The sequence below is a fragment of the Xiphophorus couchianus genome, chromosome 21, assembly GCF_001444195.1.
Source record: "Xiphophorus couchianus chromosome 21, X_couchianus-1.0, whole genome shotgun sequence".
Classification (NCBI taxonomy): Eukaryota; Metazoa; Chordata; class Actinopteri; order Cyprinodontiformes; family Poeciliidae; genus Xiphophorus; species Xiphophorus couchianus.
In genome coordinates this window covers 2,904,139-2,930,463 of record NC_040248.1, presented here as the reverse complement: position 1 = coordinate 2,930,463, position 26,325 = coordinate 2,904,139, and the positions used below count along the sequence as shown (strand labels likewise).

The window sequence follows — 26,325 nt, the reverse complement described above, 5'->3', positions numbered from 1 at the left end:
AGCATACTGGATGCCGCCATCAATCCGTCGCCTCGCCCTGAACCAGGAAATCATTTGGCGCATAAAAAAAGAAAAACCAAAAACAAGGGGCAATTAATTTATGTTGAGCAAATTGGCCTTGGATTTATGCTGCGCGGGGCTTGTAGCGAGTCGGTTTGGAAGCGAAAGATGTTTTACATCTAACGGCGATAAATCTATTCACACGCTCCCGATTCGCTTCGACCTGAACTCTGTGACTCACCCACTTACCAAAGCTGCTGCTTTTCACATTAACAAGGTCAGAAAAGACATTTTCTCTCTTAGTAGCTCCTTCTGGGAGGAGCTTTACCTTTTTTTTTTACCTGTTTTTATTTTTTAAAAATCAACATTTGAAAAGATTAAAAGATTTGACCTCGGTTGTCATGACCACACACCTCTGATTGTTTCCTCTTCATATTTGCTAAAAATGTTGAATGTCACATTTTACATGTTTTTGTACTTCATTTGGGTCTCTACTGTTTCTAAAAACAACCCAACACTGCAAAAACACAAAATCATACCAAGAATTTTTGTTTAATTTCTAGTGGAAATATCTTATCATGCTTGAAATAAGGCAAAACTAACTTACAGGTAACTTTTCAGCAACATAAATAAGCTTGTTTAAAAACAAATACTTGTCCCACTGGCAGATTATTTAACTTGTAGCAAGACGTTTCCCTTTATTATAAGCAGAATATAAGCAGAATAATCTTCCAGTGGAACTGTAATTTTACCTCAATAAGACAAAACTAGCTGACAAGTAACTTTTCAAGAAGATGTAGGAGTTTGTTTTAAGTCAATAAATTCATAATATTGATGGAAAAGTACCAATTCCACTATAGATCATTTCACTTAAAACATGGGAAAAGTTCCTCCTGGTAAAATATTCTTTCAGTGAAACTAGTTCTTTAATTTTTATCAATATTAAACAGTTATTTATGTAAACAAGCTTATTTATCGTGTTAAAGTTACACATAAGTTAGTTTTTTTGTATACTTAGTAAGATTTTGTGCTTTTGCAGTAAAGTTTTTTTTTTTTTTTAAAAAGTCACCCAGACATTTTTTAGGCAACAAGTTGATGTTTTTTGGTATCTGGAAAATGATCCCTTTATAAAACCTCCGGAATGTCCCAGACACCAGCCGTTACCTAGCAACCCCGGAGAAGCCCAGCCCGTTACCTAGCAACGGTAAAGTAACAGGAGGTCCTAAAGCAGACCATTCTGAAAGCAGCTCAAAACAGGCAGAACTGACCAGACTAAGATCTCATAACGTAAGAATGATTTTGTACATAAAATGTGACAAACATGTTTTGTATCGACCATAGATTTATCCTAACCTTTTCAAGGAAACATAAACATTTAATTTCCCTTTTGGATCAATAAAGTATTTTCAAATATCAGGTCACTTGTAACAATCAGAAACCTCTCTCCTCGCAGGCCTGTATGAGTTCAGGGTGCCTGAGTCCAACGAGTTGGGCTCCACGGTGGGAGTCATCCACGCCATAGACGCCGACATCGGCCAGAACGCCGAGATGGACTACAGGATCATCGGGAGCGACGGGCCGGGCGTGTTCGACGTCTTCGCCAACAGGAGCACGCAGGAAGGCGTCATCGTGATCAAAAAGGTCAGCAGCTCTACACCTTCTGTCAAATTACAAACACAAACTCTACTGGATTTTACTGGGATGACAGACCAACGCAAAGTAGTGAAAAGAATTACGGAAAAATTTGAAAAGAGTTTCAGAGGCTCTTATTTCAGTCTTCCATTCTGGGAGTTGTACAACAGCATAGAGATACGAGGACACAAGAATTTCTGTTTAATTACGAGAATACAGTTATCATATAAAGAGAATAAACACACAATAAAAAAAATATATATATATTTTAGTGAGAGAAAAGCTTCTAGAGTTACCAAGATGTGATAAAAATATATTGGAAATATAATCAAAGTCCAAGTAAATAGAAGCTGTAAAACACGATTGTGAAACAAGATGGCCGCCGTAGGCGTGGTGACATCACTGAACTATGAAAACTCAAAGAGAGCAATGATGAAAAAAAAGACAGATTTCACAAATATTCTGCAAAAAACTAACATATTATAAAAAAAATAAAATACTTCTTCTGTTGGCAAATTATTTCACTTATTCCAAGACATTTTTATCTTTTCCTCATGTTTTCAGTGCCATAATCTGCCAGTGGAACAATTTTTATTAACCAGTATTAGGGAATTATTGACCTAAAACCAGCTTATATCAAATTTACTGATATTACTATTTGAAACTAGAGGAAAAATACTTTTGGATTTTGTATTTTTGCAGTTTTGTTCTGCTGGCAGATCATTTAATTTATAACAAGATATTTTCCCCATATTTTAAGTGAAATAATCTACACTGTATCTAGTAATTTTTCATCAATATTAAGGAATTATTGAATTCTTGATTTGCACCGGAAACTAGACGAAAAATACTTAAGATAAGATACTTACTTATTGGAAAGAATCTGAATTAAATCCATTTAGGTTTTCCATATGTGACAAAAAGTAAAATAATCTCTAAATTTGCGTCGCTGTGCATTACCCCTCATTTCTCGCTGTTTCAGTTTGATGTGTTCTGCAGATATGACGGCATTTAGCCTAAAGAGACTCACATCTCCAGCAGCTGAAAGCGTTTCCCCCTCAGTCTTGTCTGTAAGGCTGTCTTCAGTCTAATTGATGAAAGCGTTTATTCCTCCTCAGAGGCCGTCTGCAGACAGCAACAAGATTAAAACACAGAAACCACCATCATCAACTGCATGTTTCTCTGAAAAGACTCATTTAATGTAGATTTTTATTAACACTCAGAGCTCATCAAAGCAAGACGTGGCTCAGGAGCCTCTAATTGAGCAAATAAGTTCCCATTTTCCAGCCACACAGGCTGCATAACAACTCCAGAGCACATGAACATCCTGTGTACTCCAGGCAGAGAGGATTGTTGCTGCTGTTACAAACTGCGTAGACTCTGTGTAAATCTGTGTTTTTTCTCCTAAAAGAACGACAAACACAGATAGGATATTAAACTCTTGATCTTGAAGATTTTCAGTGCTTGTTTACACTGTGAGCAGCTTCTGGTGGGGGTCTATTACTGCAGCAAACACACACCTCTGCAGCTTGGCGCGTGTTTACAGAGCAGCCGCGCTCAGTCAGAGGTTATGTTGTTTTAATGCCTACTTTATTAAGTAGTTTCTACACATCAGCGGGGTGCAGTTTAACTGTGACCCGCAGCGCTTTCTTGCATCACTCTGGAATATTTACATTAAAATAGGATTAGGTTTTAGTTGGTGCGTTGCATGAAGAACAGGCTGGCTGCTTCAAAGTAAAAACTTTTCCATTTGGGCTTTTATGTGAAGAATTGTTGTTGGTCTTTATTAAAGGTAGGGCTGCACGCTGCAAAAACACAAAGTATTTCTCCAGCAAATATCTTAGTACACTTCAAATCAGACAAAATAACATAACAACTTGTTTTAAGTCAATAATTCTTTAACCTTAATTTAAAACCGTGCTAGTTCCACTGGTAGATTATTTAACTTAAAACTGTTATAAGTGAAATAATCTGCCAGTATAACTTCTAAGTTTTCTTTAAGAAATTTTAAGGAATTTTTTACTTGGAATAAGTTTTTACATCTTGCTGAAAAGTTACCTGTAAATTAGTTTTGTCTAATTTTAAATGTACTAAGATATTATAATAGAAACTAGATCAAAAATACTTGGTAAGATTTTGTGTTTTCACAGTGTAAGGTTGGAAAGTGTTACTGAACTAAAACGGCTCTGTCTTGCACATTGTTGCTGCTGCCCTTGTTTAAAGAGGAAGTAAACAGTTTACAGGAGTCCAGATAAATTCGGTCCAGTCCGGTTTGTTTTAGCAGAGTCCAGTTCGGGGTAATAGGATCCTCTGAGGATTCACAGGGAGTCGGAGCGGAGGGTTCCTCTTTAACAGGAAGAGACCTCCAGCAAAAGCCGGACTCCGTGAGGGCAGCCATCTGCCTCGCCCGGCTGGGGATTAATGCACCAACAGCATCACTGGATTAAAGTTGTGCATCCGAAGCCAGGCTGAACGCCGCACAGTGCAGGGCTGAGATGTAAATACAGTAAATACCCTTTTAAAAAGTTAAATGATTGATGTGATTTAATGGAACTAAAGTAGACGATCATCATCCACATACGGTGGAAATGTAAGATATTTGTAGCGAAGATGTTCAGCGTTTGTGATGTAAATTGTTGGATGTTCACAGCTTGATTTTCTCTGGTGTATACAAGCCGAAATCACATGCAGGGACAGCGGCATTGTGTTGCTGTTTACCGTTTCAATACCAGTTTGACGCTCGCAGTGCACAGCATAGCTGTGAAATGCATTAACAAACTGTAAAGTTTAAATGTGTGCATTCATCAAGGCAACCTGAACCTTTGAACTCTGTGTGAAACAAAACATAAAACCCAACAAATGCAGGATTCGGCATCATTAGGAGTTTATTGACTTGTAAATGGACATTATATAATTCCATACAAACAACATGCCAGTGACAGAAGCAATTCCCCCAAGCATGTTATATGTCAAAATATGTCAAAAACACAGTAAAAGTAAATAAATGGGTCAATGGCAGTTTAGACAAATTATTAAGGACCCTTGAAACATTAACAGAAAATAATTAGTAGTCATTTTTCAGAATCTTTAATAGTTTCATACACAAATTAAGCATATGTAATAAAATTCCACTATGAAGTTCTGTTCCGCTGTTTTGTTCAGACAAAACGGGACTAAAAACAGATTTAAGCAGTAAAAACAAAATGATCCAAACAATCTCAATGTCAAGCAGCTCACTGTTGAATTTTGGTAACTCTATATCAAATTTTTGTTAAGTTATGTTTTATAACAGCGCTCCTCAGTGGCTGGAGGACTGAACAGGCGATAGGCTAGCTGAAGTTGGCTACACGTTCGAAGTTACTTTGTTTATTTTTGCCCCACTCTTAGAAAAGCTTTGCTTTACAGGATTTGATTTAAAGCTGGAAATTATACCTAAACATCAACAACAGCCCACAAACTAAATACAGAAATATTGTTATTCACAAAGCTGAGCGATGATAAAAAGTTTCTTAAATGAGTTAGATTATAAATATATCAGTAACCCAACAAAATCATATTTAATTTAAAAACCTGAATTTAGGATGCTTTGCAGTATTGTCAATGTATTAATGTGTTTGATAATTTTTTTAGGGCTTAAAAATATAATTTCTAGTTTTTTCATCCCAGATCCAATTTTGAATTTTATTTATTTGTTTATTTTTTGCTTTCTTGTTTAGAAAAAGAAATTACAAAAGCCAGAATTTATGTTCAAAAAGTGGCTTTTTTTCAATCATCCATTTTTGTTGCCAGGCTCTGGGAATTTTTGTTTTATTTCGAGAATATAGTTATACTGTTAGCAGAATAAATATGCAATTGTGCCAGAATAATGTCTTAAAATTACGAGAAAAGTCATTTTAATGAGAAAAAAGCTTGGAGAATTAATTTGTTGGTATTTTTCATGGTGGACTTCTCATAAAATGACTTTATTCTCTGTGTATTGCAATTTAATTCTGGTAATATTAAGACTTTTTTCTCGTAACCACTGGACCACTGGAGAAAAATCTAGATGATCTCAAAGTGCGATGATCTGTTTGAAATACGTTTAGCACCATAATGAGTTTATGTAAGAACTTGGCCGTTAATCTGACTCCAGGAGTTTCTGTCTGATTCTCTGAGTTTAGATCATTCTGACTGTTACATCACACAAGCGCAAAGTAACATTAATAAAAATATTCTCCTCTGAAGCTACCAGCTGCAAATCTCTCAGCTCTGAAAGTGAATATTCTAAAGACAGTTGAACGCTATAAAAACAGACAGTTGGTTGGCACGGCGGTCAAACGAGTGAAGTATTATTGCTCTCAAATGGTGAATCTCAGCAATCAATCTTTATTTTCTGGTTGTTTTACTGGCCTAAAAGCCAAACGGGCCGCGCCGGTGCGGCTCAGCTGCACAGATCTAAAGCTCAGACTGGGAGAAATGTGGAAGTAAAAAGATGTTTTAGAAATTTCAGGGCAGCAGATCAACGAAGACAAACAACATAAACGTAACTCGATAATTTCAAAAGGAACCTGCTATACAAAATTCACATTTTGAACGTTTTTGTTCTTCCATTTCTAATGCTTCTCAAAACAACCCAAACAGGGTTTTTTTGGAATAAGTGAATGCTTTTTGGTGTCTGGAAAATGAGCCGTTTTGAAAACCTAAGGAATGTTGAGCCACATTCAACAGGCAATAAGCTGTTACCTAGCAACTCTTTCTAAGTCCAGTCCCGTTACATAGCAACCCCAGCAGAACTCTAGCACTTTTGGTCAGCTGGTTTTACAGCTGTACGCGCTGTACAATGGCTGCCGGAAAAGACGAGTGTTTTGTTGTTGACTTACCATCCAGAAACCACTTGCTGCATTCTTATCAGTTGCACAGGAGGCTCCACTTTTGCTTTTCAAAGATGTACAGTTGTATAATTGTGCATCTGTTTGCAGCCAGTTTCACGTGCGAGTGCAAACATTGAGCTGGGGGGGGGCGTGGATTTAAAGAGACAAGATGCCCTAAAACAGCTCATTTTCACTATAATCTCATTATCTATGAAAGATTTTGTGTGAAAAGTCATGAACATGTTTTGTATAGACCATAGATTTATCATAACCTGTTCAAAGAAGCATAATAGGTCACATTTAATTCTTACTCATTACTCTATACTGTACATTTTTGTCTTTCCCCCACAGCCTCACATTAAACACACCGACCCAATCAATAGCAGGAAAAAAAGAGAAGCAGAGAGTAACTTTGTATTTCCTCTCTGCTTCAGCGGGCAGAAGATGGACAGCGGCGTTATTAGATTTCATTGTACGCTTGCTCTCACTTCCAGTACATTTGTTTCGTGCGAGATCCGCTCTTCCTCAAGGTTGATGCAGGAGTATTGATGCCGATATGGATGGCAGTGTGGAGCTGAGGTCCGTTTGATGTATCCAACTGTATCTGGTCGTTGCCTCATCAGGCTGCAGCCTCCCATCGATCCCCTCCATCACGGCGTCATTAAGCGGCGGATGACATAATTGCCTTTTGTAGGCGCTGCGGCGCGGCGAGGCAGAACGGACTGAGCGTGCTCTAATTCTGAGCCTGATAATTAAACAGTCTCGTCGTCCCATTGGTCCTTCAAAGGAACATGGACCCCCTCCACCTTAACGGCAAACTGCAGAAATCAATCACTTCTAATATGCCGTGATTCAGGGGCTCCTTCCATCTGGATTTCATTTCCATAATTCAGGCCCTCGATGACTCCTCTTATTTTATTTTATGCGTGTGGTTGGCTGCCTGCGAGGATGTTCGCTCTGATCCAGCTGCTCCTGCTCTGCGCTCATTATAATGCAACACTCACCAATTAATCCCATCAATGCGGGGATACCTTCGCTGGCTGCAGCTTCAGAAACAAACCAAGTCAAAAAAATAAGAAAACAGCAGCAGCAGAACTCTAAAAACAGGGACATTAGCAACTGTACATCAGCTATAGGATTAACCAAAGACCATTAAAGAAGTTTTCTTTTGTTCTAAGCAAAATAAAATGCTAAAGTAGGATGTTTACACTGCAAAAACACTCAATCTAACCAAGTATTTTTGCCTAGTTCTCGTGCTAATCTTAGTATATTTTAATCAAGACAAAACTATCTTACAAGTAACATTTTAAAAAGAAATATGAGATTTTTTTAGGTCAAGAATTCCTTAATTTTGACAAAAAAGAACTTATTCCCCTGGAAGATTATTTCACTTATTAAAATACATTTTTCCCACGTTATAATTGAAATAATCTGCCATTGGTACAATTACTTTTTAAAATCAATATTGATCAATTATTGACTTTAAACAAGCTCCTATATCTTGATGAAAAGTTTTTGTATGTTAGCTTTGCAGTAGAAACTAGACAAAAATCTTTGGTAAGATTTTGTTTTCAATCTGTTTTATTGTTCAGAAATTTACATTATAGGTGCAAAATTACAGACAAAAGGATTACACTGCAAAAATACAAAATCTCACTAAGTATTTTTTTGTTCTAGTTTCTAGTACGAATATCTTAATACACTTTAAACTACAAAACTAGCTTAAAAGTAACTTTACACAAAGATGTAGGAGCTTTTTTAAGTCAGTAATTCCTTAATATTGGTCACTAAGTGAAATAATCTGTCAGTATTAAGAAATTATTGACTTATAACAAGCTCACATTTCTTGCTGAAAAGCTACTTGTAATGTAGTTTTGTCTTATTTCAATTTTACCAAGATATTTGCACTAAAGAGTAGAAAATACTGGGGAACATTTTGTGTTTTTGCATTGCATGCTTTGAAAAAACCAAACAGAAAACGTTTAAGCCTCATTAGCTTAATTTTCAATATTCACATGACCTGAAATAATCTTGTTAGTCGGCCTCCATCATCTGAAGGCTCATCAGACTGATGTTTCCAGTGGAAATCAGAGAGAAATTTAAAAGGTTCAGAGGTGAATTTATAAAAAAAAAACGCTCCAAGGAGAGAGAAAGAAGGAAAGAGACAAACTAATGCGAGGAACAACAGGAAAGACAGAGGACAAGATGAAAACAGAGACAAATTCAGAAGAAAGATAAACACATAGAAGACAAACTCAGAAAGAAAGAAGATGGGCTTTCTAAAAAACTGAAAGATAAAGGAGAGGCTCACATAAACAGAAATGAAAGTAAATTTTTGAAAACATTTTCCGTAATTTGTCATTTCTTTTTTTAGAAAAGAAAGCAAGGAATTTCTTCTTTTTTTTTTAGCAAATTTGGCATGGATTTTTTATAACTAATCTGTATCTCCCAGCCATACTTTCTGAGTATTTGTGTTTACTGAGGCTGTCAGTAATGATTTATCTTTGGATTTTAGTCAATAATCAACTATTTTAACCAGTTTAAGGTGTTTTATTGAACTTATTTTGTGGCGTTTCAGCATCTGAGCTGGAGGTTCTTTCTGCTTGGTCCACTTTTAATCAGAGAACCAGATGAGATTTCTGCACTTCATTTCATATTTTATCACGTCGAAGCCGCCGAGCGCTAATCTGTCGCGCTGATCTCTTCATTTAAAGAAGAAACACACCAAAAGGAACAGATGTCACCCTGCGAAGATCAAACCGCAGCGCTGATTGATTGTTACAGAGCCGCCGAGCGCGAGGATCAGGAAATCAAGCTGAAAAGCATCTAAAAGAGTCGACAGAAGAAAAGTTGTTTTATTTTTTTTTCTTCTGTTTCTGCTCAGTTCAAATTAATCAGATCTGGAGTCTTAAAACTCCTGACATAAATCCTGGCCTTTTTTAAATGAAGGCAGCCTTGTTATCTTCATGTTTAGTTTTTTTCTCCCGTACTGAAACGCGACATGAGTCACATTATTGGATTATTGGAAGTTGTGTCCATCAGAGGTCTTGTTAGTGTCTCTGAAGACACTAAGACCCTCACATGAGGTCATTAGATGATCCCAGAGACATTTAATGAATAAAAACTGAATCTGACCTTAAAATAAAGGTGGCAGGATGTTTGGATGTGAGTAGATAATGAACTCAGAGGAGCGCCGTGTCTGTTGTTTCAGCCTCTGGATTACGAGAAGAAGCGTCAGTACAGCCTCCGCATCCAGGTGGAAAACGCCATCATCAACCCGCGCTTCTACTCCATGGGGCCCTTCCGGGACGAGGCCAGCGTCAAGGTCGTGGTGGAGGACGTGGACGAGCCGCCCGTCTTCGAGCGCCCCAGCTACATCATGGAGGTGAGGGAGGACGCGGCGAGGAATGCCATCATCGGGTCGGTCAGCGCGTCGGATCCGGACGACAAACACAGCCTGGTCAGGTAACCAACCGGACCCTGACTCTGTCCTGGCACTGCAAAAACACAACGTCATAAAAAGTAGTTTAGTTTCTAGTGAAAACATCTTAGTACGCATGAAATTAGAGAACTTACAAGAAACCTTTTAGCAAGAAATAAAAACTTGTTTAAAGTCAATAATTCCTTAACACTGATTTTAAAAACGTACTAATTCCACTGGCAGATTATTTCACATATAACAGGAGGAGTCAAACTCATTTTCATCAACATCATGAATGTTTTCTACAGGCTGGTTAAGATGCAGAATGCATTGATAAAACCACCTATTCAACTTAAAATACAGGCTTTCTCTCGGTGTATCATAAGCCTGGTTGGCTTATGATACACTGTATTATCAGCCTGGCATCCCACCAGCCTGATAATACCAGGCTAAATCCATCCATTTTCTAACACCCTTGACCCCAGTGGGGTCAGGAGGTGCTGCTGTCTCTCCAGCTAACGTTCTGGGCGAGAGGCGGGGTCACCTGGACAGGTCGCCAGTCTGTCGCAGGGCAACACAGAGACAGACAGAATACAGAACCATCCACACACACCTAGGGAGAATTTGGAGAGACCAATTAACCTAACAGTCGTGTTCTTGGACTGTTTGTTAAGCCGGAGTACCCGGAGAGAACCCACCAGGCACAGGGAGAAGATGCAAACTTCATGCAGAAAGACCCCGGGCCGGGAATCGAACCCAGGACCTTCTTGCTACTTGAATAAATATTTTTAAATACACCAGTAACAGAAATAGCCAAGACAGGTGAATCTAGGTTTATGCAGAATAAAAAAATCTGTAATCTTCAGTTAGCAATTTAACAAAATAGTATGTGTTTACACAAACTACGGTAAGATGAGTTTTATTTAATCCATTGGTGTATTTTCTATGTTGTAGATGTTTTACTTCCAAAATTTCCTGTCAACTTTTAACATTATTTAACAAAAAAAAACAACAGTGGGACAACTGGTGGACGGCCATAGCTCCCCTAAAACTGGACTTAGATAAACATATGTAATTTGGCTGTTTACAGAAAAGAACTGACTTGGTTTGACAAATAAAGTTGTATTTTAGCACAAAACCCAATAGAGTCTTGATGGCCACATAAATAGGTTTGGTGGGTCAGATTTGGCCCACGGGCCTCAAGTTTGATGCATCTGACTTATAAAATGGGAATAAATTCTTATCAGTGAAATAATCTGCCAGTGGAAGTAATGCTTTATCATCAATACTATAAAATTATTTACTTAAAACAAGCTTCTTTCTGCTGAATAGTTAGTTTGGTCTTATTTTAAGAGTACTAAGATTTTTGCAATAGAAAATACACAAAATACTTTTTAAGATTTTATGTTTTTGCAGTGAAACTGTTGTGCAGATTTTCAATAAATGTACTTGAAAAATATGATTGTTGGATTTAATTGATTGCTGTTGGCTTCGGCTTAGAGAAACAAAACTTCACCTCTGAACTGCAGTAAAATCCTTCCTAACAGTTTGACTATATTCCTGACTCAAAGCAACATTACCTGAAAAATGAAGGAAAATGGACTAAAATCAATTCTGCTGAAGATTTTAGTAACTTCTGGATTTGGTCAATAAAAGCTCAGCGCCCTGGAAATGAAATACTTTTAGCTTTAATGTTAGAAACGGACAAAACAAACGTCTGAGAATAATGAATGTTTATTAGATCACTACAGGCATTTGAAACAAAGAGTTAGCACATCCAGCAGCGGGTCCAGAGTTCCCCCAGTTCATGCAGATCCGTAATTATCCGAATGACTCCAATAAACGGGAACGATGGCGGGGAGGTGCGAGGCGGCACCTCCTCTCCGGCGCAGACTTTTTCATTTTTACGACCCTCTGAGGGAGTTGGCTCTCAAGGTTGAAGTTCCAGCGCTTTACTGCAGGTGTCAAATATGATATCATTCTCTTTTATCGCCCGTCATCAGCGGCGAAGCTTCCCGGTGGCATTTACCGCCGCTCCTAAGCGGAGGAGGGAGGGAGGCCTGCAGGCTGCCTGGGATCAGGAAGTTTTTGGATTTATTGGCGTTAGTGACACACGCAGACACGTGCTCACAGGAATGCAAACACAGATCATGGGGAGGCGCAGCTTTAATGGAGATGAGGAGCACTTAGTTGCTGAGGTGTTAGAAATTCAGCCGGTGTCGTCGAATGATTAATTAATTACACTCAGGCCTTTAAAATATGTTTAGAGGACGTTGTCCTCATTAAAAGTTCAGGCTTTGGTTTTTGTCCAGCTGGCCGGCCTGACATGTGACTAAAGACCCCGAAGGTGTTCAAAAAAATAAAAATGGACGTTTTATTATTTGCAATCTGACAGCTGCTGCTGCTAATAAATAAAACTCAGGTTTAGCGGAGTTTACTCTACATGTTTGAGTTTGCGATTTGGATCAGCATAAATAGCAACAAGTTATTCCTCTAAAAAAAATCTCAAACATGAAGAAGAAATATTCAGGTTTTTACTCCACTAACCTGGAACAAACTTCCAGAAAACCTCAAAACTGCTGGAACAATAAAATCCTTCAGATCAAGGCTAAAAATCCAGTGGTTTACATTTGCCTTATTAAATGTTATTAAAGGCGACCTAATGTTTCCTTGAACAGGTTAGGATTGGTCTAACCTGTTTTTCTGTTTTTTCCACAAACTTATTCTTAGAGAATGAGATTTCAGCCTATTTTTAGCTCCTTTTAGAATGAGCTGTTTTAGGGCGTCTTGTCACTTTAAATCAGAATAAGCTGCTGCTGGCAGTGAAAATAACTGCAAATATGTACAATTATACAACCGTACACATTTGAAAAGCAGAGGTGGAGCCTCCTACACAGCCAACAAGAATGCAGCAAGTGGTTTCTGGATGGTAAGTCAACAGCAAAACATTTGTCTTTTCCAGCAGCCATTGTACAGCGCATGCAGCAGTAAAACCAGCTGACCAAATGTGCCTGTACTCCACTTGGGTTGCTAGGTAACGGGCAGTGCCTGTTCATCTGTCACATTTGCAAAGTTTTTGAAATGGCTAATTTTCACATCATATAATTCAAATTACAAAAATAAATTTGCTTAATAGAAACGCACCAATTAAAAAATACATTCAAGTTTTTCAATGTTGTTTTTCACAAAACTCCAAGAGAAACACTTTTTTTTGCATCATGAGTCATGGGATGAACAACAAGATGTTACTACTGGTGGAAACGACAAAAAGGACAACAGGAAGTGGTAGGAGGATGTTTTTTAATGACTTGTCCCATGAACGTCTTCATGTATGATTTTAATTGCATTTCTTACTTTATGGAAACACTCCAATTGCAAAATTGTGTTTTTTCGCAGAATACCAATGACGCTTTTCACTTTTTTCTAATGGAAATGCAGATATTGTCCAAAAATGGCTCAGTAGTTTTGTTTTAAACTCTCTTGCTGTTTTTCCAAAGCAGTTGAGAAACGAATGGAAGAATAAATACGTACAAAAATTTGAATTTTGCATAATATGTCCCCTAAAATGATTACCCAAAATTTAAACGCTTGGGTCTGGAAATGTCTGGAATTTTGGAAATATTTAGGAATCATAGTTTATTAACACCAAAGAAGTAAAATATGCTAGCTCAGCAAAAATACTGAAGAGGCTTCCTGAATGTTTCAAATGTTTTAGGAATAAAGACAGAAGGAGAAGTAAATAATCACAGAGGAGGTGATTTGTAAAGATGGCCGCCGTCCCCCGTCTGAAGAAGAATTAGCTGATCGCCAACATTCCCGTGACCCTCTGCGACCTCCCATCCGTCCAACTGGCTGGCGGCCTGCTTACCGCAGCACTTCGGATCCCCGGTCGGGCCGAGCCACCGCCGTTATCTCCGCGTCAGAGTCTGGCCCAGCCAGCTGAATTATTGCGATTCTTAGAAAAGCAATTAGCAGAGCCCACATCTGACACAGATTTAACGAGGTTAGAGTTTCAGCTTGGCCCGGCGAGGCGCTCCGAGAGGAAGGAGGAAACGGTCGGTGTTGGAGGAAGAGAAAAAACAAATCTGTGGAAGGAGGAGAGCGGAGCGGCGATGCGTTCAGAGTCTCCCCTCGGGGTTGTCCTGCCGCTTACGCCGGCCCTCGTGACGCCCGCTCCTCCATTAATCACGGCAAGCAGAGAAAACTCTCCACTGTTGTGTTGTTTGTGTGAAGAGTCGACTCCTCACCACAGGGCAAGGCTGCAAAAACAACCAAGTCAACCGATTCTCTTCACTTTAGCTTCATATGTTTGTTACAGATTAACTTCCAGGTTAATGTTCTGATTTAAATACAACATACACTGCAAAAACACAAAATATTACCAAGGATTTTTGCCTGGTTTCTAAAACTTGCCGTTATTTTTAAAGATCCACAATTTTATGACTTTTTTGAGGTTTTACAGTAAAGATAAATATAAACTTTTGCAAGAAAAGAACAGATTTGATGATGAAAAATGACAAATTAGTAGCTTCCAATCTATTAAGAAAAAACCATCTAAAAAAATTTGTAGAAACATTACTGGTACTTTTAGTGTCATTTTTTGAGTAAATTCAATGCAAGTATTGCAGAAAAGCATTGATAAGACCTGAATTTGCTGCATCTTCATTTAAAAGCATTCCTGGGTGCGGTTGGTCGCTGGCAGCTGCTTTGGCAGCGACGTTTTGCTGCTCATCAGTGACTGCCAGATGGACAGCTGTTGGGTCAGCAGTCAATGACTGTGTTGGCTTTAATGTGACATTTAGGAGATAAAACTCATTTTCTATTGATTTGATGTGATTTCCTAATTATCCACGAGCCATAATCATCATAATTAAGGAATATAAACTCCTAAAATATGCTACCCTTTAGTAAATGTACATGTGTTACTGTAGTGAGCTGTTTATTATAGTTTGAATTGTTGGTCTTTCTAGTTGAAAGTTGGTCAAAACTTTATGATATTCCTTTAAAATGGACTTTAAATAACAGGATACAGACTGTTGTGTGTCATTTTCTAACTGAATCATTTACTTTACATGCAATAATTAGGGCTGGGTTATAACAATTTTTGGTTTTCAAAGATTTAAGTTTTGGATTTATTGCGTTTTCATAGTTTAGAGTGACGTCAGCGCGTCTCAGGCGGCCATTTTGTTTGACAACTTCTTTGAAGTCCAGGGACAGGTTACAGTTTTTCCTTTTTATTACAAGAATAAAGCTGCTGACTAATACCAGTAGCAGGACTTTGGATTTCAAAGAAAGAACCTCACAAATTGCTAGTAATATCAGATCTTTATAACTGTCAAAGCTTTTTTTCTCATTAAAATTATTATTTTTTCTTAGAATCTAAAATGTCCTTCTGGTAAAATTGCACCTTTATGCTGCAACTTTATTCTCGTAATTAAGCTAAATTTCTGGTAGCCCTGATGTTCCATTGCATAACTGATTGAAATAAAAAACACTTTTTGCAAATATTTTGTCATTTGTAACTCCTTGTTAAAAAAAGAAAGCAAGAAAAACAAATCGATTAAAATTGTATCTGAAAAAATCTGAGATTTTATATTTAAGCCATATTGCCCAGGCCTAGCAATAAAATGTTTAGAGGACCTATAATGCAAAATTCACATTTGAACATTTTTGTACTTCCGTTTGGGTTTCTAAAAACAACCCAAACACTTAAACAAAAAACTTGATTTTGGCAGTAAGTTAATGTTTTTTAGTGTTTGGAAAATGAGCGGTTTCAAAAACTTCCAGTGTGTAACGTCACAAATCAGCAGGCACTGCCCGTTACTTAGCAACCACAGTAGTTTTACCCTTTACCTAGCAACCCAGGCAGAGTTCCAGCACGTTTGGTCAGCTGGTTTTATCCCTGTATGCGCTGTACAATGGCTGCTGGAAAATACAAGAGTTTTGTTGTTGACTTACTGTCCAGAAACCACTTGCTAGATTCAAGAAAATATATTAAGCATGTTTTGCGTAGACCACAGACCCATCCTAACTTGCTGAAAGAAACATACTTTAAGCACCGTCAGACTTGAATGGAGCCTTTAGTACGCCTCACTCCAGTGTTACACCACAGGTAGGCCGGTAAAGTCTCTTACCCAGACATTTACCTGATCTCTCTCCCCTTATTTACTCTAAAGTGATCGCTCCAGATAAACACACCACCGTCTCCACAGACTTTCATCCCTCTGTGTGTGTTTGGTGCAGGTACACCATCGACCGGCGGACAGACATGGACCGAGTGTTCAACGTCCATGCAGGAAACGGCTCTGTGTTCATCCTCCGGGAGCTGGACAGAGAGGGGAACGCCTGGCACAACATCTCCATCATTGCCACAGAGTTCAGTAAGTACAGCAGACGGTTCTGTATCCCTGCATACTGACAGCCAAATTGGGTTTTTGGATCTTTGGATGTTGAAGTGAAGCACTGGCTGGCAAATACTGTTCATCATCCAAATGTGAGTAGCACTTGTATGGTAGAAATCTGAATAAAGAGGCCTGATTTACCTGGTGTCTACCTCTGAAGCAGGGCTGTGAAGAGGCGTTTGCTCCACTGCACTGCAAAAACACAAAATATTACCAAGTATTTTTGGTCTAGTTTCAACTGCAAATATCTGAAATAAGAGAAAACTGACAAACAATTGGAGCTTGTTTTAAGTGAATAATTGCTTATTGTTGAAAAAATACTAGCTCCAGTAACATTATTCCAATGTTGTAATTGAAATCATCTGCCAGTGGAACTAGTTCTTTTTGTTTTTACCAATATTAAGGAATTGTTGACTTTAAACAAGCTCCTATATTTTGCTAAAAAGTTACTTGAAAGTTAGTTTTGTCTTATTTTAAGTGCACTAAGATATTTGTACAAGAAATTAAACAAAAATACTCGGTAAGGTTTTGAATTTTGGCAGCATACAGATTTTTTCTGTTTTCACTTTACCCAAACCAACCTGGTTGTTTCTGAAAAAGTAGTTTTCATGCCCTGAGCTAAAGAAATTCAACAAAGAAGGGAAAGAAAGTTGTTGGGATTCCAGAGAACCACATTGAGCTTTACCTGGACTGGACTGTCCACCAAAATTACTCCAAGATCCTGTCAACGAATGATCCAGGAGGTGACAGAAGAACAGCTGAGAGCGAGTTCAGACCAAATCTGTTCCACACATCAAAAAAGTTTCAGATGCATCAAGTTGGATGTGTTTGCACTTTGATTATAGTTACAATACACTGGGAGAAACCCTGAGAAGCTACATGGTAGATGAGGGTACAGAGGCTGAGGTATACATATCGATATATTTGTTTGTGTGAGTGTGTGTATTTGTATAATAAAAACACACACAGGCCTCATACACACATGATTAATGAATGACTGATAGGAGATGGCAGCTCCTGATCTGTGGACGCTGCTTTATGCCCCACAGCCACACCAAAGCACAGAAACTAACTCGAGATTGATACTAGAAAAACAAGCAGATGCATCATGGGTATCATAGTGTTAAATGAAGGGATGGACTTTTAACAGTCTCTTTAACAGCAGGTGAAATTGAGAAAGTGGCTTGGATTTAATTACTGGAAGCAAGAGAACGTTGGGCGCCTGTTAATATCTGGTGTCTGGATTGACCAGATTATTCAGAAGTGTTTTTAGTTTGGTGAGTTTCACCACATAGCTGTGGGCTTATGGTCACTTTCACCACCATTTTTGTCTCACCTGAGCCCGGTTTGATGACCTGCTGATCCGCATCAGTGCCCGGATAAAAACTCAAGTCTCTGATTGGTTGCTGCTAGAGTTTCCAACTCCAGCGTCTGCCGCTTTGCACTGCGGCACAGAAAATGGACTCCATTGGAGCCAGACTTTTGGAGAGAATCTTCTGTGGACTGAAGAGAATAACGAGGAACTTTCTGGAAGATGCGAATCCCGTTTCATCTGCTGCAAACTGAACAGCATCTCAGGAAAAGAGCATCACATACTCAAACATGGCGGTGGTTCCAACTTGATGTTTGGATTGAACCGCGGACAATCCTAAAGAGAAATGTCCATCAATCAGTGTAGGAAGCAGAACATTGATCTGAACCAAAGATGAAAACAAATGAATGGTGTGGAGCAACTTCAAATCTGGACTCATGATATGTGAAACAATTTTGCTGAATTAAAACTGTTTCTGCAAAAATTAATTTCCTGAAATTCCTCCAGAGAGACTCACTGGATCAACCAGGATGTTTTGTATAAATGAAATCGTAATCATATCTGAAATTCACATTAGTTTGACATTTAAAGTCTGTAAATTTCAAAAGTAATTTTTCAGCAAACTTCAGTTTTCAGTTTTTCAATCACTGTAATTACTTTGAAGTTGCAGTTATAATAAATTAACTTAATGTGTCTCATTTTCACTTATTGTGATTGAAACGCTTCAAACTTCTGCACAGATTTCACATTTAAAGTCTTAACAGATTAAAACAGTAAAAGCTGTTATTTGTTGTTGCATAGTGTTAGTTTCTCTTTCAAAACAACCCATTATTTATTTATATACACATAATTTGATTTAGATGTAAGCGGTTGCCTGGAAACGCAGCCAAAGTCTCACACATGTTCAGCACCACACTTGTGTGAGGGAATAATTATCCGTGTGAAGTCACTGTGTCCACCTTTGTGTTTCCCAGACAACCCGCGACAGATAAGCCGTGTGCCTGTATACATCAGAGTGCTGGACGTCAACGACAACGCTCCAACATTTGCCACCAATTACGAGACGTTTGTGTGTGAGAACGCCAAGGCTAATCAGGTCAGTTATTACAGCGCATAAAGCCATCGCCATGGTTTCATCCGGACCTCACTGCTAGGATTAGGTGTCCAATTAGCAGACCTCAGAGAGAATTTGCAAGTCTGTCACATGTGTTTTAAAAGGACTAGATGCTTGTTCCACATCTCAGGTCCTGAAAAAAACTCTCTCTTTTTCAAATAGAATAAAGAAATCAAAGGTGGAGCCAAAGGAATATCTATTAACTTCAGTTCTTTGAGCGTGGCGATGTGGGTTATTGCTACTGAAGCTAACAGCTACTCAAGCCAGCAGCTACAGATTACTTACTCAATCTAAAGTATTTTCCCACTTAAGCTTGGGAACCAAAGTTGCAACATTTGTTACATTTTGTGTCAAACAAACCAAACAGTTTAAAAAGCATGTTCCCCTCCTCACCTGTGGGGGCGCTGCATCGAGCACCACTGAAGGAAACAACATCAAAACGCCTGAAGACACTGAGCACCACTTCCTTCTTCATGAATTGTAAACAAAAGTGGATTGGCGTCAGGTTTTTTCTGATTTCTCATTTGTTGTTGGTAAAAGACCACAAGCCATTTCTCCCACTAGCGCTGGGCTAGCGTGTTTGTTTTGGCTGTATTTACCCAGAATGCCCTGCTCTATTGTCTGCTTCCTGTCCAGCTTCTGGAGCTGTTTCCGGTCCATTTGGCATTTGAACCGCTCCAGAGATAAATTTTTAAAAAAGAAAACATAGTTTAATGGCTTTAGTTTAAAGTTTAAAACACAAGTTGGCTTCATTTGCCAGTTTGGACACTAGAAGGCCAAATCTAAACCCCGTCTTTCTGATGCTGCTTTAAAAAACAAAACAATTTCCGCTTATTGTCTGCAAGGATGAAACTGTCTTTTATCTGTTTTTATGTCCAATCGCTGTTTTATTGTGTGATTCATGCATGTTGAAATGTTTGCAACACGGGAAGTCTGCAACAAAGGGAGGGTTGACAACCCGGCCTTGTAAATGTGGAGATAATGTATAAAAACATCAGGAAGCAGGCTGGGTCTCTGTCAGGGTTGTTGGAGACCCAGTAGGCTGAAGGATTGTCCTGTGAATAAATGAAGGCCTGACTTTATTCTCATGACCTCGTTTTTTAACTCCTGCTGTTCAAAAATGCATTCCAAAAACTAGAGACAAACTCGGACTGATCAACGCTTTAGTTTTAAGATGGAAAGCTGCAATAAAAAAATAAAGACGTCACCAATCTTTAAAGAAAGGATTTAATGTTGTGTTATTTTTCTTTTAGTAATAAATGTGCACTGACTGTCAGACATATCTGAGTAAGGAAGTATGTAGGATGCCATGAAAGCCATCTTTAAAAGCAGATGAACAAAAATAGCATCGCTTGAGCTGCTTTTAGGTTTACTTGGGTTGATGACATCACAAAAGGCACCAAAGAACTGATTAGCTTTTTTTTTTTATGGTGTATAAGCAACTTTTTACAGATTTTGAAGCATTTGAGTTGCTCCTCAAGACCAGTACAAGCTTCTCAAGATTGGAAAGATATTTTCTTTTTACCCAAGGAGGCAGGAACGTATGACAGCGTACTGAGGCCATTGTAGATTTCCACCAAAAATCTAAAATCTATAAAATGCAAAGTTTCTTGGAAGAAATGTTCACCTTTTTTCTATCTACACTGATCCTAATCCATCGTTGTAGGAACCAGAACAACATTAAAGTCTTAAAGAAGACTGAAGGATGTTCCACATCTGGACAAAAAGTGTTGCTTGTTGACATTATTAGTACCTGCAGGAACCAAGTATATATTTTTTTACTTTACAAGTCATGTAAGAATCAGTTCAGAGTTTAACTTGTGAATTTGAAGCAAAAAAATTCTTTAATTACATCATAATTAAAAAAACAGGGATTAAAGCTTTAAAACAGTTAATAAATTTAATCTGTTTTCTTTTGCTTACAAATCATGAATCTGTTGTATTGATGGAGGAAAATTGTGCTAAAATTATTTTAATGTTTGTGCTTCAACTTTCCTGAAGGTCATCTGACTGTTTAACAATGGGCCGGATTTTACGTTAGCCTAATTCCTTCTAGAAAAAAATGTTGACTAAAGCAACGTTAAAATACATTAGAGTAGAGCTCAGTGCAGCAGTTTATTTTAAAGAGATAAAAATAAAGTTTGGTTCTCCTGAATCGAGTCAGTAAACGACCAATCAACACCCCCCCTTTGTTGGGAAAGTCCTGGATCGGTTCCTGCACATGTGCTTTTGTTTTAATGACCCCATCCTGGAAACCCACCAAGGATCCTCTGGTGTGTAATGCTGGAACGCATCCATGGAGGCTTTCTTTATACTTTCCAGGTCAAATCACATTTATTTCACATCCACTGTTGCAATTCAGAGCTGTTGTTATGTTTTGAACACTTTTAGGGTTCAGAAACGGGTCACTGTAACATCTGACGTTTGCGTTTCCTTCGTTGCAGAGGATACAAATCGTGAGCGCGACGGATCCAGACGAGCCACTCGGAGGACATCGCTTCATCTTCAGTCTGGCTCCGGAGGCCGTCGGAAAGGCCAACTTCTCCGTACGTGACAACAAAGGTCAGTTCACAACCTCTGGGTCTGATGTGGAGGTGGAGGCCCACACCTTCGATTCAGTTCATCTACACCAGGGGTTTTCAAAGTATGAAAGGGTGAGCCCCCCTCCAAGGAGCACAATGCCTGCTGCCCCCCCCCCCCCCAATAATCAACCCACACACAAACAAAACACCTTCTAATTGCTTTTATTTTAGAACCATCTCATCTTTTAAAATGACACTTTATCTCAATGAAATTTAGCACATGAACATTTTAAAACATTTCCTCCCATTTTAATTATTTTATCAGGGTTTTTGTATGGCATTTTTCTAATGATAAGAACAATAAACTCATTTTTCAACCGTTTTCTCAAACAAACGTTACATCTGAGATTCTGAGTTTAATGTTTGAGATACCAACAGTGTTTTCACATCTTAACAAAAACATTTTGATCAGATCTTTGGAACACATCTGTAAATGTTGCACATTTCCTTGAAATTAAAAAATAAATCAAAAACCTAAACAGTTGCAAAATCGTGGAGCTCTTTTTGTGGCTCATCTAAACAATTTATCTCGAGCTAAAAGAGCGAGCTGTATGAAAGAGCGGAGGCATACAACGGAAAAAACAATCAGCAAGCAGATAGCTTCTTTTCCGGTTTATTTTTTTCCTCGCACCACGCCTCCCCTAAAGTGCTCTGGCGCCCCCTAGGGGAGGCGCGCCTCACACTTTGAAAACCGCCGATCTACACAGTTCGTTGACAAGAGTCGTCTCAAAACACATTGCAAAAGAACCTTTTGTAATAATTTTGTGCTTTAATTTGTGTTGCTTCTAAAAATGGTCCAATCACTTAAAAAACAGTTTTCTGTCAGTTCACATTTTTTTGTGTCTGGAAAATGAGCCGTTTCAAAAACCTCTGAAATGCTGAATGACATTCTACAGACACAGTGCCGTTACCTAGCAACCCCAGCTGAGCTCCAGCACATTTTGGTCAGCTGGTTTTACTGCTGTACAATGGCTGCTGGAAAAGACAAGTGTTTTGTTGTTGACTTACCATCCAGAAACCACCTGCTGTATTCTTGTTGGTTGTGCAGGAGGCTCCACTTCTGATTTTCAAAGATGTATGGTTGTATAATTGTTCATTTGTCTGCAGCCATTTTCACGTATGAATGTAAACGTTCAGTTGGTGGGTGTGACCAGCAGCAGATTATTTGGATTTAAAGTGACAGGACGCCCTAAAACAGCTCATTCTGAAAGGTACGACGGCGCGTTATGGCCATTGTAGATGGATTATAAACTTCTGCCAAAAAACGTGGAAATAACTGAGTTACAAAAGTCGAAAATGTTCCACTTTTAAGGTTCTGAAACGTCTGAGTTTTTTCTAGAAAATTTCTAGATTTCTTGTAGCGAGTTTTTGATTTTTCCTAAATTTGTCTAAACATTTTTTGAGATTTTTGCTCCACATTGGGCCCTAATACGCTCTCGTAGAAAGGCAAAAAAAATGTAGCAGACATGTTTTGCAAGCTAATCTATTTAGCTAACAATAATGGTATTTCCCATGAAATCCCACCATTTGTGTCAGTAGTGTAACATTTTGCAGCCTGCATGCTGGTTCTGAACCTGTGGACCTGTTTGTCTCCAGACAACACGGCCTGGATCCTGACCAGGAGGAACAGCTACAACAGCCTCCAGAAGAGCGTGTACCACGTCCCGGTGGTGATCACGGACGGGGAGTTCCCGGTGCAGAGCAGCACCAACACGCTCACCATCAGGGTGTGCACCTGCGACCGTGAGGGCAACATGAAGCTGTGCAACCCGGAGGCGCTGACGGCGAGGGCGGGGCTCAGCACCGGCGCCCTGGTGGCCATCTTGCTCTGCGTCGTCATCCTGCTCAGTGAGTTAATGAGCTCCACTGCTTGGAGGAGTCCGAGCCCTGGCAGGTGTTTCAGAGGCGGTTTCATATTTCACTTCTTAATTTGAAGCGACTCCTCTGGTGGGTGGATTATTGTCAGGAACAACAGCTGCCGTCATAATTTAGTTTGAGCCGACTGTGACCAACGGCGCCAGAGTTTCACTGGAGTTTCAGGGTGACAAACATTAATAAATAAAAAGATAAATTAAAATCCTGAGCTTTAGAAGGATGTTTACGTCTATAGTGCAAAAGCAAAAAATCTTATCTAGAAAATAGTTTACCAGTCTTTGACAGAACGGACTTACATTAATTACCTGAAAATGGTTTCAAAACTACATTACAATTTATTGCAAAATTATTGGAACAATTGATCATGACAGGCCAACTAAAGGTAGATGGTGACGGATTATTACCTGAAAACCTGATTTGAACGTTGATCTCAAACTGAATTGAATTATTATTTTCTAGTAGGCTGTCAGGATCTCAAACCGTAAAAATGAACTACTGCTCAGTCCAGATGTCACTGAAACATTTAGACTACAAAAACACAAATCCTACCAAGTATTTTTATGTCGTTTCTACCCCAAATACCTCAAAAGTAACTTTTCAGCAAGTCAGTAACTCCTTAATATTAATTAAAAAAAGTTCTAGCTCCACTGGCTGATTATTTCACTTATGTGGAAAATGTCTTGTTACAAGTGAAATAAGTGAAACTAATAATTTGTCATCAATATTAAGTAATTCTTGACGTAAAACAAGCTCATATAGTTTGCTGAAAAGTCAGTTTTGTCTTATTTAAAGTGTATTAAGATATTTGCACTTGAAACTAAACCAAAAATAACTGGTAAGTAGCTTTTCAGCAAGAAACAGGAGCTTGTTCTAAGTCAATAATTCCTTAATATAGATAAAAAATACCAGTTTCATTGGCAGATTATTTCACATTTTACCAGTCTGCCAGTGGAACTGGTATTTTTTATCAATATTAAACTGGCAGTTAAAATATTTGAACTGGAATCTAAACAAAAATCCTTGGTAAGATTTTGTGTTTTTGCAGTGTAAGACAGAATTAGGCTTTGATTGAAGCTTCATGTCTTCATATGTGGTTCCTTCAGTTGCTTAAAGACGGTGGCCCTGAGCGGACACAATGCATAATGTAGTGGTACCAGTCTGTGCTGAACAAAGTCCATGAACATCAGTGGAAAACATGGACGATTCCCTCTGGAGGGTCGGCGGCCTTCAAAACAAAGTCTCTGATTGGTGGTGTTTGTTTGTGCTGCAGTGATTGTGGTTCTGTTCGCTGCCCTGAGGCGCCAGAGGAAGAAGGAGCCTCTGATCATCTCCAAGGAGGACGTCAGGGACAACGTCGTCAGCTACAACGACGAGGGCGGAGGAGAGGAGGACACACAGGCCTTTGATATCGGCACGCTGCGCAACCCGGAGGCCATCGAGGAGAGCAAGCAGCGGCGGGACATCATCCCCGAGACCTTCTACCCGCCGGTCCGACGGCCCGTGGCGCCGCCGCCGCCCAGCCGAGACAATAACGGCGACGTGAGGGACTTCATCAACCAGCGCCTGCAGGACAACGACAGCGACCCCACGGCGCCGCCGTACGACTCGCTGGCCACCTACGCCTACGAGGGCAACGGCTCAGTGGCGGAGTCGCTCAGCTCGCTGGAGTCGGTGACCACCGAGGGCGACCAGGACTACAACTACCTGAGCGAGTGGGGGCCGCGCTTCAAGAAGCTGGCGGACATGTACGGCGGCGACGACAGCGACTCCTAACAAGAACCCGACGCACGGACGGAAGCGTGACGTGAAATCTGGACTTTCAGGCGGTTTGGGCCTGTGGAGGCGCGGCCGGCGTGAACGTCGGGTTCCCGCGCAGTCCAGCCGTTTCTCCGGTGACCAGACGTAGGCTTTGTGTGTCCAGTCAGTGTTAGTTGCGTTTTTGCAGGGACGCAGTGAAGACTTTTTTTTTTTTTTTTCTGTGTGTGTGTATACAAGGTCCAAACGAGGCCCGAATATATCAACAGATATTATTTAGTTGTTTTTTAAATTTTTTTCCCGAAGCTGCCTGAGACTTCCGGACTCTACAAGCAGCTTGGTGACCAACGGATATGCCGACGTATTTTTCAGTGTTTCTGGGACTAAAACATGCTGCATATTGTGAGTTCTATCTTAGCTTGTGTACGTACGGTAATATGACACAATCCGCTGTACAGTTTCCTTTTCTAGGGATTTTTCTCTCTCTCCCCACTTCTTCAGTCTGAGCTTAATTCACCAGGCAGTAGCTGCGTTTCTATTCACCGTAAAAATTGTGCAAATTGTGACTATGAAAATAAATTTGCCACTTTCTAAAAAAACTAAGAGAGATGGTTTTCAGTTGCTATGCAGAATTGGTCACAACTCCGACCACTAGATGGCAGTGAAGTGCTTCTAACACGATCAACGGTTTGCTTACAATAACAGGCATTGAATAAATGGCTTTGTTGTAAATTTACAAGTTGTTAAACGATTGAGATTCCATCCATCCATCCATTTTCTGTTCACCCTTGTCCCTAATGGGGTCGGGAGGGTTGCTGGTGCCCATCTCCAGCTACGTTCCGGGCGAGAGGCGGGGTTCACCCTGGACAGGTCGCCAGTCTGTCGCAGGGCAACACAGAGACATACAGGACAAACAACCATGCACACACACACTCACACCTAGGGAGAATTTAGAGAAACCAATTGACCTGACAGTCATGTTTTTGGACTATGGGAGGAAGCCGGAGTACCCGGAGAGAACCCACGCATGCACAGGGAGAACATGCAAACTCCATGCAGAAAGACCCCGGCCGGGAATCGAACCCAGGACCTTCTTGCTGCAAGGCAACAGTGCTACCAACTGCGCCACTGTGCAGCCCACGATTGAGATTGTTTTTAAATATTTTAACTAATTTATCTCATATATCATTCTTCATTAGCTGCGTTTTAATTAAATGTAAAATTGTGCAAATTGGAATTAAGAAAATAAATTTGCTTGATGGCTGATATGGTTTTTAGCTGTATCAAAATTTATGTATTTGACGAAACTGCAATAGAAACACTTTTTTCGCATCCAATGATTCATGTGATCAACAACCGGATATTGTTGATGTTTCTCCACTG

The 26,325-nt window shown here is 39.4% G+C and overlaps 1 protein-coding gene across 1 annotated transcript in view; it reads left to right on the top strand.

Annotated features, from left to right (window-relative positions):
• LOC114136629 (cadherin-6-like) overlaps window positions 1–25,545 on the top strand; it is a 91,731-nt gene extending 66,186 nt beyond the window's left edge. The window contains exons 6-12 of the mRNA XM_028004748.1: window positions 1,454–1,641; window positions 9,694–9,947; window positions 16,147–16,283; window positions 18,591–18,712; window positions 21,175–21,292; window positions 22,909–23,160; window positions 24,458–25,545. Coding sequence (XP_027860549.1) covers window positions 1,454–1,641; window positions 9,694–9,947; window positions 16,147–16,283; window positions 18,591–18,712; window positions 21,175–21,292; window positions 22,909–23,160; window positions 24,458–24,960 — 1,574 coding nt within the window. The 3' untranslated portion in view covers window positions 24,961–25,545. The remainder of the gene's footprint in view (window positions 1–1,453; window positions 1,642–9,693; window positions 9,948–16,146; window positions 16,284–18,590; window positions 18,713–21,174; window positions 21,293–22,908; window positions 23,161–24,457) is intronic.
• Window positions 25,546–26,325: the final 780 nt, after the last annotated feature.